The 13,616-nt window shown below is 44.4% G+C and overlaps 1 protein-coding gene across 1 annotated transcript in view; it reads right to left on the reverse strand.

The window, feature by feature from the left end:
- B3GALNT2 (beta-1,3-N-acetylgalactosaminyltransferase 2) overlaps positions 1-9,595 on the reverse strand; it is a 55,591-nt gene extending 45,996 nt beyond the window's left edge. Inside the window, exon 1 of the mRNA XM_081123914.1 lies at positions 9,293-9,595. Within this exon, the coding sequence (XP_080980040.1) occupies positions 9,293-9,404 (112 nt within the window). The 5' untranslated portion in view covers positions 9,405-9,595. The remainder of the gene's footprint in view (positions 1-9,292) is intronic.
- Positions 9,596-13,616: the final 4,021 nt, after the last annotated feature.

The raw sequence follows: 13,616 nt of genomic DNA on the forward strand, positions 1-13,616 counted from the left end.
TTTTTTCTTGAAATAGGCCTCTATTGCTATGAATTTTCCTTTTAGGACTGCTTTTGTGTGTCCCATAGATTTTGGGGTGTTTTGTTCTCATTTTCATGTGTTTCAAGATTTCTTATGATTTCTTCCTTGATCCCATTGTTAACTCACTCATTGTTTAAATAACATGTTATTTAGCCTCCATTTCTTTTTGTGTTTTTCAGTTTTCGTCTTGTGATTGAGTTCTAGTTTCATAACATTATGGTCAGAGAAGATGTTTGATATGATTTCAGTCTTCTTAAATTTATTGAGACTTGTGTCCTAACATGTGGTCTATTCTAGAAAATATTCCATGTGCACTTGAGAAAAAAGTAGATTTTGCTGCTTTGGGCTGAAATGCTCTGAAAATATCAATTATATCCATATAACCTAGTGTGTGATTTAAGGCCACCATTTCTTTGTTGATTTTCTGTATGGAAGATCTATCCATTGATGTCAACAGGGTGTTTAAATCCCCTACTATGACTGTATTACTGTCAATCTTTCCCTTTATGTTCAAGATTCGCTTTACATACTTAGGTGCTCCTAGGTTGGGTGGATAAATTTTTACAAGGGTTACATCCTCCTGTTGGATTGTTCTCTTTATCCTTAGGTAGTGTCCTTCTTTGTCTCTTACTATACCTTTGTTTTAGTCCATTTCTCAGATATAAGTATTGCTACCCCAGCTTTTCTTTTCCCATTCCATTTGCATGAAATACCTTTTTTTTCATACCTTTACTTTTAGTCTGTATCTTTCGTTCTGAGGTTAGTCTCTTATAGACAGGATGGGTCATGTTTTCTTATCCATTCAACTTAATTGGATCATTTAAGCCATTTGCATTTAAAGTGATTATGGATAGGTATTTATTGCCATTTTATTCTTTAAACTATGTTCCTCTGTTTTTTTATTTATCATCTTCTTAAAGAAGGTTCTTTAACATTTCTTACAATACTCATTTGGTGGTAATGAACTCCTTTAGTTTTTTCTTGTTTGGGAAGCTTTTTAATTCTTCAATTTTAAATGATAGCCTTGTTGGGTAAAGTATCTTGTTGGTAGGCCCTTATTTTTCATTGCTTTGAATACTTTATGCCAGTCCCTTCTGGCCTGAAATGTTTCTGTTGAGAAACCAGCTGTTAGTCTTATGGGGGAGCTCCCTTATAGGTAACTTTCTCCTGCAGCTTTTATGATTCTCTCTTTGTCCTTAATTTTTGCCATTTTAATTATGATATCTCTTGGTGTGGCCCTCTTTTGAATTCATCTTGTTTGGGACTCTCTGTAATAACTGGACTTGTGTGTCTTTCTCCTTCACCAGGTTAGGGAAGTTTTCAGTCATTTATTCAAACAGATTCTGGAAATCTTGCTCTCCCCTCCTTCTGGTATCCCTATGATGTGGATGTTGTTACACTTCATGTTGTCCCAAAAGTTGTCTAAGCTCTCATTTTTTTGTGGGGGGGGGATTTTTTCTCTTTGCTGCTCTGGTTGGGTGTTTTTTCCTACCTTGTCTTCAAAATCACTGACTAGTTCCTCTGCTTCATCCAACCTCCTGCTTATTCCTTCTAGTGTATTCTTCATTTCAGATATTGTATCCTTCATTTCTGACTGGTCCTTTTTTATGGTTTCTATGTCCCTTTTCATGCCACTGTAGGTCTCACTAAGTTCCTTGAGCAGCCTTACAACCATTTTTTTTAACTCTATATCTGATTGCTTGCCTCCATTTCATTTAGCTCTTTTCTAGAGATTTCTCCGGTGCTTTCATTTCAGCCTGTTTCTTTGTCTCCCCATTTTGCCTGCCTCTTTGTATTTGTTTCTATGTATTAGGTAGATCTGCTGTGAGTCCCAGTCTTTGTGGGGTGGCCTTATGTAGTAGGTGTCCTGTGGGGTCCAGTGGTGCAGTCTCCTTGATCACCTGAGCTGGGTGCTCCAGGAATGTTCCTTATGTGGGTCATGTGGGCCCTCCTGTAATAATTGATTTTTTACTACTATCGGCCAATTTGTGTGTGGGATCAACCCTTATGCTGGCTGACTGTGAGGCTCAACCCAACCATGGCATGCAAGCTGCTCTACAGGTGCTAACAACAGGGAATGGAATCAGTCTCAGCAGGGTTTTGTGCCAGCTGAGATTTCCCTTTGGATACGCCACTTATGAAGCTTATTAGATCCTGCTCAGATGTTGTCTGGGTACGCTGGTTCTAGGCCTCTTGGGAGGGACTCAATGCAGGCCAATGTCAGAAGCTGCCTGTGACTGGCCCTCTGCAACCTGCTTGGAGCTACAAGCAATACACAGTTTGTGGCTGCCTCTGCTGGGTCTGGATGCATGTGGAAAGGACCAAGTTGTGCACCAAGGCTGCCTTTTACTATCACTGGGCCTAGGGGCAGGTCAGCAAAAGTCCCAAGGCACCCCGAGATCCGCCCCGCCTGCCATCTGCCTGTTAGGCTCAGTTACTCAAAGAGCCTCTGGCTGACCTCCTCAGCAAGGCGTAAGCTCTGCATGGTGGGCCAATTACTTCCCCCCAGCTGATGTTGCACAGAGAGGAATGTTCCACTCAAAAAAGATGGAGTTTTGGGTATGGGAGAATGACTTAGGACAGAGATTCTGGCAGCTGTCCCTAAGCTCTCTTCCCAGAGCCACAAAACCCACTCTCTCCTCACTTGATTCTAGTCCACTTCACCCTCTCTCTTCTGTAGCCCTGGGTGAGTGGCTGCATAGGAAATTTTGTTGCCCTTTCAGAGGGTACCTGTGTCTCAAGTGGGCTCACATCCCTCCCTGGCAGAAATCCCACTGCTTTTCAGAGCCAGATAATATGTAGGTTCCTCTTCCCAGCTCTGGTGCTCTGGGCTCAGGAGCCTGGTTTGGGATTTAGACCCACATCGGAACCCTTGCAGCTGATCTATCCCTTCAGAACCTCAGCCACTGACTATGGGTGCGGGGCCAGCCCTTTACACATTTCCACCCTTCCTACCAGTCTTGATGTGGCTTCTTCTGTAAATCTTTGGTTATAAGATTTCTCTTCAGGTAGTCTTCAGTTGGTTATTCAGGATGATTGTTCTATAACTTAGTTGTAATTCAAGTTTGGTCCAGGAGTGTAGCTTCCACCTACTCTGCCGACAACTTGGACCTCTTGGCTTACTTCTTTCCTCTGGAATTTCTTTTCTTAATTTTTTTAAAAATATATCTTTATGGATTTCAGAGAGAGGAAAGGAGAGGGAGAGAGAGAGATAGAAACATCAATGATGAGAGAGTCATTGATTGAGCCCACAACCCGGGCATGTGCCCTGACCAGGAATCGAACCCCAATCACCTGGATCCTAGATTGAAGCTAAACCGCTGAGCCACGCCTGGCCGGGTTCCTCTGGAATTTCTGGAGAGCCAAAGCAGCCCTGCCTAGACTCTCTTCTGTTGCTTCTTCTACCCTAAGTCCTTCCTTTGTTTCACAATCCCCTCCTTTAGTAAACGTATTCTCAAAAGCACCTGGCCTTGTGCTGTGAAATCTTTCCCACATGAAGTCAAGAACCCACACACCACAGGCCAGCCAGAGGCAGACCTGCTCTCGGCCTGGTTCCTGTCTAGTAACAGAATGATGAAGCAGGAAGAGAGGAGCCTTGGTCCATGGTGCTCAGAGAGCTCCTCTTACCCCATGTCTTTTCTGTACCTTCTATCTCAGACTTTGTGGACAAGAGAGAGAAATAAATACTTTGCTTAAGCCAAAAATAAAAATAAAATAAAAATGGGCAGAGGATCTGAATAGACATACACCCAAAGAAGACATACACAGGGCCAACAGGTATAGGAAAAGATAGATGTTCAACATCATTAGACATGAGGGAAATGCAAATCAAAACCACAATGAACTATCACCTCACACCTGTCAGAATAACTATTACCAAAAGACAAGAAATAACAAATGGTGAGCCTGTGGGAAAAGGGAAACATTGGTGTGATTGAAACATTGGTGCAGCCACCATACCAGTTCCTCAAAAACTTAAAAAATAGCAATTTTACTTCTGGATATTTATCTGAAGGAAATAAAAACACTAACTTGAAAAGATATATGCACTCATGTTCATTTACAATAGCCAAGACACAGAGATAACCTAAGTGTCCATCAATGGGTGAATAGATAAAGAAAATAGGTTATATATACACAATGTAATATTATTCAGGCATAAGAAAGAATGAAAACTTGCCATATCTGACAACAAGGATAGACCTTGAGGACATTAAGCTAAGTGAAATAAGTCAGGCAGAGAAAGACAAATACAGTATGATCTAACTTATATGTAGAATCTAAAACAAACAAACAAAACCACTGAACTTGTATACTTGGTATTAGTGATAGAACATATGGGTGGTTGCCAGAGGCAGGGAGTGGGGGTGGGCAAAATGAGTGAAGATGGTCAAAAGGTACAAACTTCCAGTTATAAAATAAATAAGCCATAGGATGTAATATATGAATGGTGACTATAATTAATATTATTTGAATATTTGAAAGTTGCTAAGAGAGTAAATCCTAAAAAGTTCTCATCACAAGAAAAAAAATTTTTAACCATGTACGGTAATGGATGTTAATTATACATATTGTAGTGATCATTTTGCAATATACATATATGTGGAATCATTATGGTATACATCTGAAATATAATTTCAATTATATCTGAATTTTAAAAAATAGGTTTCTTCTACCACGTACCATCAATGTATATCAGTCTGACACTGACTGGTGAGTACTGTGTTACATGGTATAAGACCCAAAGTGAATGCTTGATAAACACCTGTGTAAGAAAGCCCACATTCCTACCTCCCCTTCCAAAATTTGACTCTATACTTTCCTTGCCTGCTGCTATATGTTGTAAGTATAGGATACCTAGTTTGATGCTGGTGTCTGAAAACAGGAGAAAAAACTAAGAAATAAACATGTGACAAAAGACAATGACAATTCATAGAAGCAATGCAAATAGCCTACAAACCTATGGAAAAAATGTTCAATTTCACTAGGAATACAGTTTGAATCAGAGCAGTAAGATAACAGTTTTCTCCTACATTCACACTGACAAATATCTTAAGTGACGATACCCAAATGATTAGTATTTCAAGGAAATAGCTACTCTCCTGTCTGCTGGTAATAATGTAATTTTGCAGAGTCTTCTGCAGGATAATTTGTCAATACACAGCAAATACCTCAGAACTGTACAACCTTTTTGTCCAGCAATTCCAGGTCTAAGAACATATTCTAAAGAAATAATCAGGACCTCACTAAAAGATCTATATTCATCATAGGGTCACTTTATTGATAATGAACCACCGCATCCTGCACTGTGTGGCTCAGTTGGTTGGGGCATTGTCTCGAGCACCAGGGGGTGCTGGCTGGGCTCAATTCCCAGTTGGGGCGAGTGCGGGAGGCAGCTGATCAATGTTGCTCTCTCACATCGATGTTTCTCTCTCTCTCAATTAAAAAAAAAGTGAACTGCAAACTATGTAAGTGTACAAATACAGGATTATGTACATAAATTACGGTTGGTGTATCTATGTGGTAGACTACTATGCAGCCATTAAAATTATGTTGCAAACATATCACGGAATATTGTTCTACATCATATTCAGTAAGACAAGTGAGCTGTAAGAATTAGGTACATACTGCATGGCTCCACTTACATAAAATATAAACGTAGGCAAACCTCTGCCATTAAAGATCAAGACAGGGTTACCACTCTCTGCAGTGAGAGGATGGAGCAGGAAGGGAGCTTCTGACTGTTGGTAGTTTTCTTGTTTTTAATTTGGTGCTGATTAATTGGGTGTATTCAGTTTGTGAAAATATATCAAATTGTACATTTACATGCACTTTTCTGAATGTATATTATACATCAATAAAAATTTTAAAAAATACTAATTTCCCCCAAACATTTATTATATGTGAGTTCAAAAACTGTCTGGTATAGATAATTTTTCCTTTTTTTCTTAAATAATTTCTAACTTTCCTACAAAGAACGTGGTTTATAAGAAAAAAACTTAGAACATAAGGTTATCATGGAATGTGAACAGAAGATCTGTGACAAATTCACTCATACTTTCCCAGTTTTAATCTCTTGATTCATTCCTTCAAATTACTAAGCACCTCCTATATTCACTGTTCTAGATGGCAGATATATAGCAATAAACAAAAATCCAGTGTCGAGAATTAAAACCCTACAGAAGATCCCTACACAACGACCCTGTCTTTGTTTATACATCATACATCCTGAGAGTCTGGCAATGCACAAGGCTCTGCACTGAAACTGGGCATCCAAAAGCTTACTGAAGACTATGGGAGACTGACTTCAAAACTGATTGCTCCAAATAAGCCCAAGGATTATTAAAACTCAGACCAAAATTGCCAATCTCATGTGCATGGTCTCAGAGGACATCTATCGCAAGTAGGCAAAAATCTTGAAAATGAGGAAATCATACAAGTTCATCACAGGTCTATCAATATGGACAATCATCATGCACACTGCCAGCATGCCCTCGACAATTTCAGCACCTCTCAACACATCTCACTAGCAAAGGCATCAGCCACCACGATTCTGCCGTCCCCTCTAAAATTCATGGAGTGTTTACTAGGAATCAGGCACTGTTCTGGCTGTTTTATTAATTGAATCTTCACAAAAACCCTTGAGGTCATCATTTTCTAAATAAGGAAACAAGCACAGACAAGATTAGCATATAGGGATTATTTTGGATGAACCAGCCCCAGGCAAAACTGCAGAACAAGCTCAATTTGTCTTTGGCCTCTACTTGCCCCATGTCTGTTTTAATCAGACAGAATGTGAGTACCTCGAGAGCAGGGACTATGTATCTAGCACGAGACATAGCCCTCTAAGCAATTGTTGAATGGATATGCTTTTTTCCAAATATCCTAGACAGAGAAGCCTTTTTTGATAAAATCATTTTTCTAAATTAACTGTTAAAAAAGTCCTCCTAATGCATCACCCCAAACTAGTATATTATAATCAAGATATCCTATATCTATCTATATGCTCTAGTCCAATGGCTGTCTCCACCTCCATGGATTTCACAGGAGACCTACTTCTTCACCAGTGAGTCAATGCATTAGAAAAGTACCAGGTGCAAACATGACTCACTTCATCCAGGTCCGTGCTCAACTGTCACCTCTTCAGAGGCCTCCCCCGACCTCTCTATTTAAAACAGCAGCACAGCATTCTCCAACCTCTTACACTGCTTTTCTGTTGTTGCTGCAGCACTTATCACTACCCCTGTGATATTTAATAATTATTTCCTATGTTCTGTCCTCCCTTCTAAATTGTAAACTGCATGAAGGCAAGGACTTTATCTTGATTCTGCTTAACTCCACACCCACAACAGGACACAGTAGACTCGCAAATATGTGCTGAATCAACGGCAAGTCAGAGGGCCTTTTTTAATATTCAGGGAAAGTAAATCTCCCTTTCAGAAAATACTGCTCAGACTTAATGAGACTGGAGACAAAGAGGCAGGAGAGAAAAAGAGAATAAAAACAAGACTGATAATGTTAATTCAAGGGAAGAACATTTCATAAAATATCGGGTTTTCTCTCCTACTTTAGGCTTAAGGCATTAGGGGGTGAAATGCAAAAATGCCCACATTTTAGTTTAAACACGGTGACAACACAATGGGGAAGAGAGTTGTGGGAAACTTCAGCAATCATGGTGCTTTTACTGTTTTTAGTTTTGAAAGTACCAAAAGTACATAAGGAAAATCAGGACTGTCAGGTTTCATTTGGATTTAATAACTCTAATTTACTTTCTAACCAGGTACACAATATCCATTAAAGTAAAATCTATATAACTAGTGCTGAGTCCTCACCTCAGCCGTCCCTTTTCAGGGCCTACCTCCCAGTTTCCTGTCATCCAGCCTGGTCTACCTGGGGGACATGGGGGCATCACCCAAACACTCAGGGAGGGAGACAAACATCTCAAACTAAGAAACTGAGGGGAAGACCCAGTAAATTTTAAGCTTGAAGGCGGAGTTTTGCTTGTTTACAGAACCCAAGTGACTGTTAAGGTCATAAATATACTAAGGACTCTCTGCAAGAAAATTCCAGGACAGCTCTCTAATCATACAAAACAACAAAGACACCTGTAAAATGAAAACCCAGCAAATGTTAAAAAGATTACATACATGGCACCCTTTCCTCAGCTCAGTCTACAAAAACCCAAAGCCCAAAAGTCCTAACCTGTTAAAAGGTTAAATTCCCTGTAACACTGCCCTTTCACTACGTCGTTTAACTAGTGCTTTATTCAGATGCCACAAACAGCCTTTTCAAAGAGCCTGTGGTTTGTCTAATAATAAAAGATTTTAAAGGCTGTTAGCAGCATAAAGAAGCCCAATTATAACGATGAGATTGCTTTGAGGACTGCCGAATTAGTTTCTATACTTTCTGTTACAAGTTAAGGCATAGCTCCATCTCAGGACCGCAAATAGTCAATTCAAATTTTTAAAACTTTTGGACAAGGGAACAGCTGTTTGGGGTAGAGTGGTAAAAAAAAATTCCCACGTAGTTAAAAAAAGAAAACGATTACCTCATTTTTAAAAGAGCCTTCGAGGCGTTTTTTTTTAAAGGTCCTAGGGCACAACCTTAAAAAAGAAACACCGGGAAGCCCTAAGCAGTGCTCAGGGCGGTGGAAGCCACTACCCACCAGCCCCAGCGGGCACCCGCCACGGGCGGCGTCCCGTCCGCGAGGGGACGCGAGCAGGAAGCAGCCCCCCCCCGGGCGGTCCCGAGCCCCCGCGCGGCCGTTCCCACGCGCCCACCGCACAGGTGCGCCGCCGCCGCCGCCCGAGCTCGCGTCCAGGCTTGTTTGGCCGACTCCCATCACAGTTTCACAGATACAAGACGCGGTCCACTCCTGAAGCAAAGTTGCTCCTTAAAAGCAAAGCCCAGCCACCTTCCAACACGCGCGCGGACATTCCCGCAGCAGTAAAGCCCGGTCCGGACCGAGCGAGACCGACAGCTGGGGGCGGAACCTAGAGACCCGGTGCCGAGCCGCCAGCGGCCGCAGGACACGGGGGCTCCGCTCCCGGCCGGCGGGCGGCTCCGGCCCGGCCCGGGCGGCAGCAGGGCTCGCGGTGCGGGCACCGGCTCGGCGCCGCGAAGGAAGAGGCGAGGGGACGGCGGCGGGGCGCGCACTGACGGGAGCGCCCTCGAGTTTGCCCGACTTGAACGCCCGCGGCTGGACAGGGCCCGCGGCGCGGCCCGTGCCCCCGACGCCCGCCCGCGACCCGCCCGGCGGCACGGCCCTCACCTGCGGGGTGGGCGGCGGAGGCGCGCGCGGGCGGCGGGGAGCGCAGCCGCAGCCAGAGGTGCAGCGCGGCCCCGAGCACGCACGGGCACAGCAGCACCAGCCAGTTTCGCATTGGCCGCCCCCGCCAGCCCCACCCCGCGCCCCCGTCGCGCGCCGGGCTCTCCCGCGTCCCGCCGGAGGGCAGGGAACCTGCAAACGGGGCGGCCAAAGCCCTCGCGACCGCGCCAGGTGCGCCCGCCGCCGTCTAGGTTCCTCTCCGATCCCGCGCCTCCGGCTCCCTCAGACCGCCGGCGGCGGCTGGGCGGCTGGAGCCCCGCCCCTCCGCCAGGCTCACCCCTCCGGCCCCGCCCTCCTCCTCTCCCGGGTGCCCCGCCCCTTCCCTCGCGTTTCCTCCCGCTCCCGCCTGCCAGCCGGGAGCTGAAGTTCCGCTCCGGGCCCAGGAGGGCGGCGCACCAGTGACCCCCGAGGCTCGGGAACTACATTTCCCAAAAGCCCACGCTCTGGCGTGCGTCACTCAGAGGCCCTGGGGCGAGCGCGAGGCGCCGCACTGAGCATGCGTATCCATTCTCACGCCTGCTCCGTCGCTCCCTCTCCCCCGACGGCTGAGGGGGCGGGGCCGCCGGGAACGCGCTCCGCGGCGGACCCGCGGGGGAGGTTGGCGCGGCGCAGGCGGCGGCCGAAGGCGCTGAGGGTGCCTCCGCTCTCCGGTCGCGCACGGGGCTGCCTTCTGCGCGAGGCGGGGTCCCGCTGGTGTGTCTTCTGCCGGAAGAGCCGCCCGATGCCGCGTGTCCGCCGTGAACCTTCCAGTGTTGGTCCGGGTGCGGCGCAGACCGGCCCCGGCCGCCGCGCTCCGGGAGCTCGGGAGGAGGGGCCGCGCTCGGGGACCGCGCCGGGCGGAGGGCCGCGGGCCGGGTTGCGGCGGGCGCGGCGGGGCGGGCGGGCCCCGGGTGGGGTGCTGCCCGCGAGCAGCTGCGCGCCCCGGGGGACCCCCGCTGGCCCCGCGCGCGGGCCCGGCTTGAGGCGCGTTAGGGGGAGGCCGTCGGGGAAGGATGAAAATGGGTGCCCGCTCGTGGCTTTTTGTTCAGTTTCACAAGTTCTCGCAAAAGTCTTGGTTGAAAGCCACAGAAAATCCACTTCAATCAAACAGACTTAAGGGGAAAATGGCAATTTATTCAAGTAACTGGAGAGGCCAGGAGAGAGCTCAGGCACTGTCAGTACCATAGTTTCATTGGATGGCAATTTAATTTCAGCAAGATTATTCTCTAAAATTGTCTGTACTACATTTAATTTTAAAATCTGTTTTGGTTTAATAGTTGTATAAAAGTTATAAGCCTAAAGAGTTTATACTAAATGTTTATACTTTAGTAAAATAAAAATAAGTTAACTGATACTGTGTCAGAAATCAATTTTTTCCTATAAAGAGATTTGTATGTTTATTAGTTATCGCTACGTAACCAATTATTCCAAAACTCTTAAAACATCAATAATAATTATCTCAATTGCTGTGGGTCAGGAGCTACGTTCTGGTTCAGGGTCTCCCACGGAGTTTCAGGGCGCTGTCAGCTGGTGCTGCGGTCACCTGAAGGCCTGACCGGCCCTGGGGTCTGTCTCCTGGGTCGCTCGCCTACCCGGCTGCCAGGTGGGTGCTGCCTTCGGCCTCCCTAAGTAGGTCTCTGCAGTGAGCTGCTTAGTGTCCCGGCACCAGGGCAACTTGCTTCCCCAAGAGCTGGAGACCAGTGCGGAAGCTGCAGGGCCTTTTATGATGAGTCCCTGGAAGTCACAGCACTGTCACTTCTGCACTATTTTTATTGGTCACACAGATCAACCCTGATTCACTGTGGGGGAGGCCACCAAGGGCGTTCATACCAGAGGCCAGGATCATTTAGGGTCACCTTCGAGGCCTGCTACCAGAGTATATTATGCAAATTTAGTTATGCATAATATTATGCAAACACTACTGTTTCTAAACAGTTTGGGGAGTCTTTAGGGCCCCTACATATTCTTCATGGCCCCTAATTATCCTGGAGACAAGGAAACAATTTTTCCTTCTTGTAGGAAATACGGAATTAGCAGGCGGTGATCATCGTGGCTCTTGCACAAATGTCACCAAGATCTGCGTGCCCCATTCCCAGGTCATTGTTTATGTCTCAATAAGGAAGAATATGAATGTTTACAAATTTCTTGTTATAAATTCTTTGTTTAGGAACTATGCTGACCTACTTTCTCCACTTCAATTAAAGAAATTGTCAAGAAAGTAATGATTAGTTGTCACTAAAGGAGTCCTGCTTTTTATCCTAAAGAAAGGTAGTAAAAGGTCTTTTTTGATACTCTGAAATTTTTTCATTTTGGATTAAAGAACTATAATGAGTTAACCCCAAAAGGAATAATCTCTAACTTAGGCAGATGCATTCATTCAGCAAATACAGCACTTTTGTAGGTAACTTGGGATAAGTCAATGAACAAAACAAAGATCCCTGTCCTGTGGTGATGGGGCAGGGGTGGACTATAGACTACAGATGTAATAGAGAAATACATTTTACCAGCGTGTAGAAGATGGTGAGTGATACAGAAACATAAAAAGTACAACAGGGTAGGGGAGTTGGGAATGTCGGACTGAAATGGGGTAGATTGCAGTATTAAATAGCAGTGTTTAAATAACTGTTCAAACTTACAATAAGCACTACAGAGGAGAATCAACAAAACCATCCTAATATATTAACTAATCAAGATGTTCCCTCCCGTTACCAAAATTCTTTAACCTACGGAGGAAACTTCACTGGCACTCCGACAGGCCTAAAACAGAACTCATCGTGAATAACTAGCATCTTCAGATCTCACCACAGGGGTAGCCACCAGTATCACCTATTCATAGGACCAGTGACCCTTCCTTCCATTTACATGTTGTCACCTGTACCCTAGTAAACCCAAGACTAAGGGTTGTTAAAAATCATAGGAGAGACAATACGTATCATGGGAAAAAGAAACTTAATAAACCCAGAGATGATACAGTCTGCAGAATCAAGACACTCGTACCAACTTAACAGAGAGTTAGAATTAGGGAGAGGCAAACCAGGACGGCTGGTCCCCCTGAGTACCATTCGGTGTAAAGTGCTATGAGAGAGGAATCAGTGTTACGGCACCAAAAAGTAGAGGTTTCTGACCCACCCCAAAGTGCCCCAGAGGAGGCCATCCCTTGAAAACAAGGCTGGGGATTAAAATCAAAGAGGCCAATTAAGAAGCCCAGAGGGCGCCCTGGCCAGTTTGGCTCAGCAGTTAGAGCCTCAGCCTGACTGAAGGGCCCCAGGTTCCATTCCTGCCAAAGGCACGTGTCTCGGTTGCAGGCCTGATCCCTGGCCCGGTCAGGGTGCATGCAGGAGGCAACCGACCAACCTGTCTCTCACATCAATGTTTCTCTCTCCCTTTCACTCTCTTTGAAAAGCAATGGGGAAAAATATCCTCGGGTGAGGATTTAAAAAAAAAAAAGGCCAGAGGGTGAGAAGGGCACTCCAGAGCAGCTTACGCAAAAATAAATAAATAACGAAAAACAAATAACCCCAAGATAGTGATGACTTGGCAATTAGGGAAATGCAGGCAATTTGGTATGAACTCAGTAAAGTTAGGTCTGGGGAGTGGTAAGAGGTGGACAGACGACAAGGGCCTGATCATGGTCATAGGCTATGCCAAGGAATTTGGATTTTATCTTGGGAAAGATTTTATGTGGGAAAGAATTTTTTTTCCTGACTACAAAACGAATACATGATTATAAAAAGGAATTTGGAAAATATAGAAGAATATAAAGAAGAAGCTAAATCACACCAAATACAATTCGTATATTGTTTTTATTTTTTTGGTTTTTTAATTTAAAAACATTGGCACCCATATGGATTTATATCCATTTATTTTCACCTAACATAGGAGAAGCATTTTCACATTTAATTAGTAGTCTTAGAAAATATAACTTTTAATTATGTGATCATTTTTCCCACATTGTATTTTCTTACCTAGTCCCTTATTACTGAACATACAAGTATTTCTGTTTTTCCACTATAATAAATAATATTGGCACTTCTGTGCATAAAACTTCACCCACATTTCAGATGACTTCCTTTTTAAATATTATTTTGAGTTTCTTTCTTCATACTGGCATCATAATAATATGTATATCTGCCCTCAACAAGTAAGTTTTATCTTATCCCACCTAACCTAGCTTTTAAAAAATCTTTCCTCATTCAAAGGACAAATTATTTTTCCAATGAGACTGAATATTTTTTTGTTAATCCTCACCTGAGGATATTTTCCCATCGATTTCTAGAAAGAGTAGAAG

This window comes from Miniopterus schreibersii, assembly GCF_964146895.1.
Source record: "Miniopterus schreibersii genome assembly, chromosome: 21".
In the NCBI taxonomy this organism is placed as follows: Eukaryota; Metazoa; Chordata; class Mammalia; order Chiroptera; family Miniopteridae; genus Miniopterus; species Miniopterus schreibersii.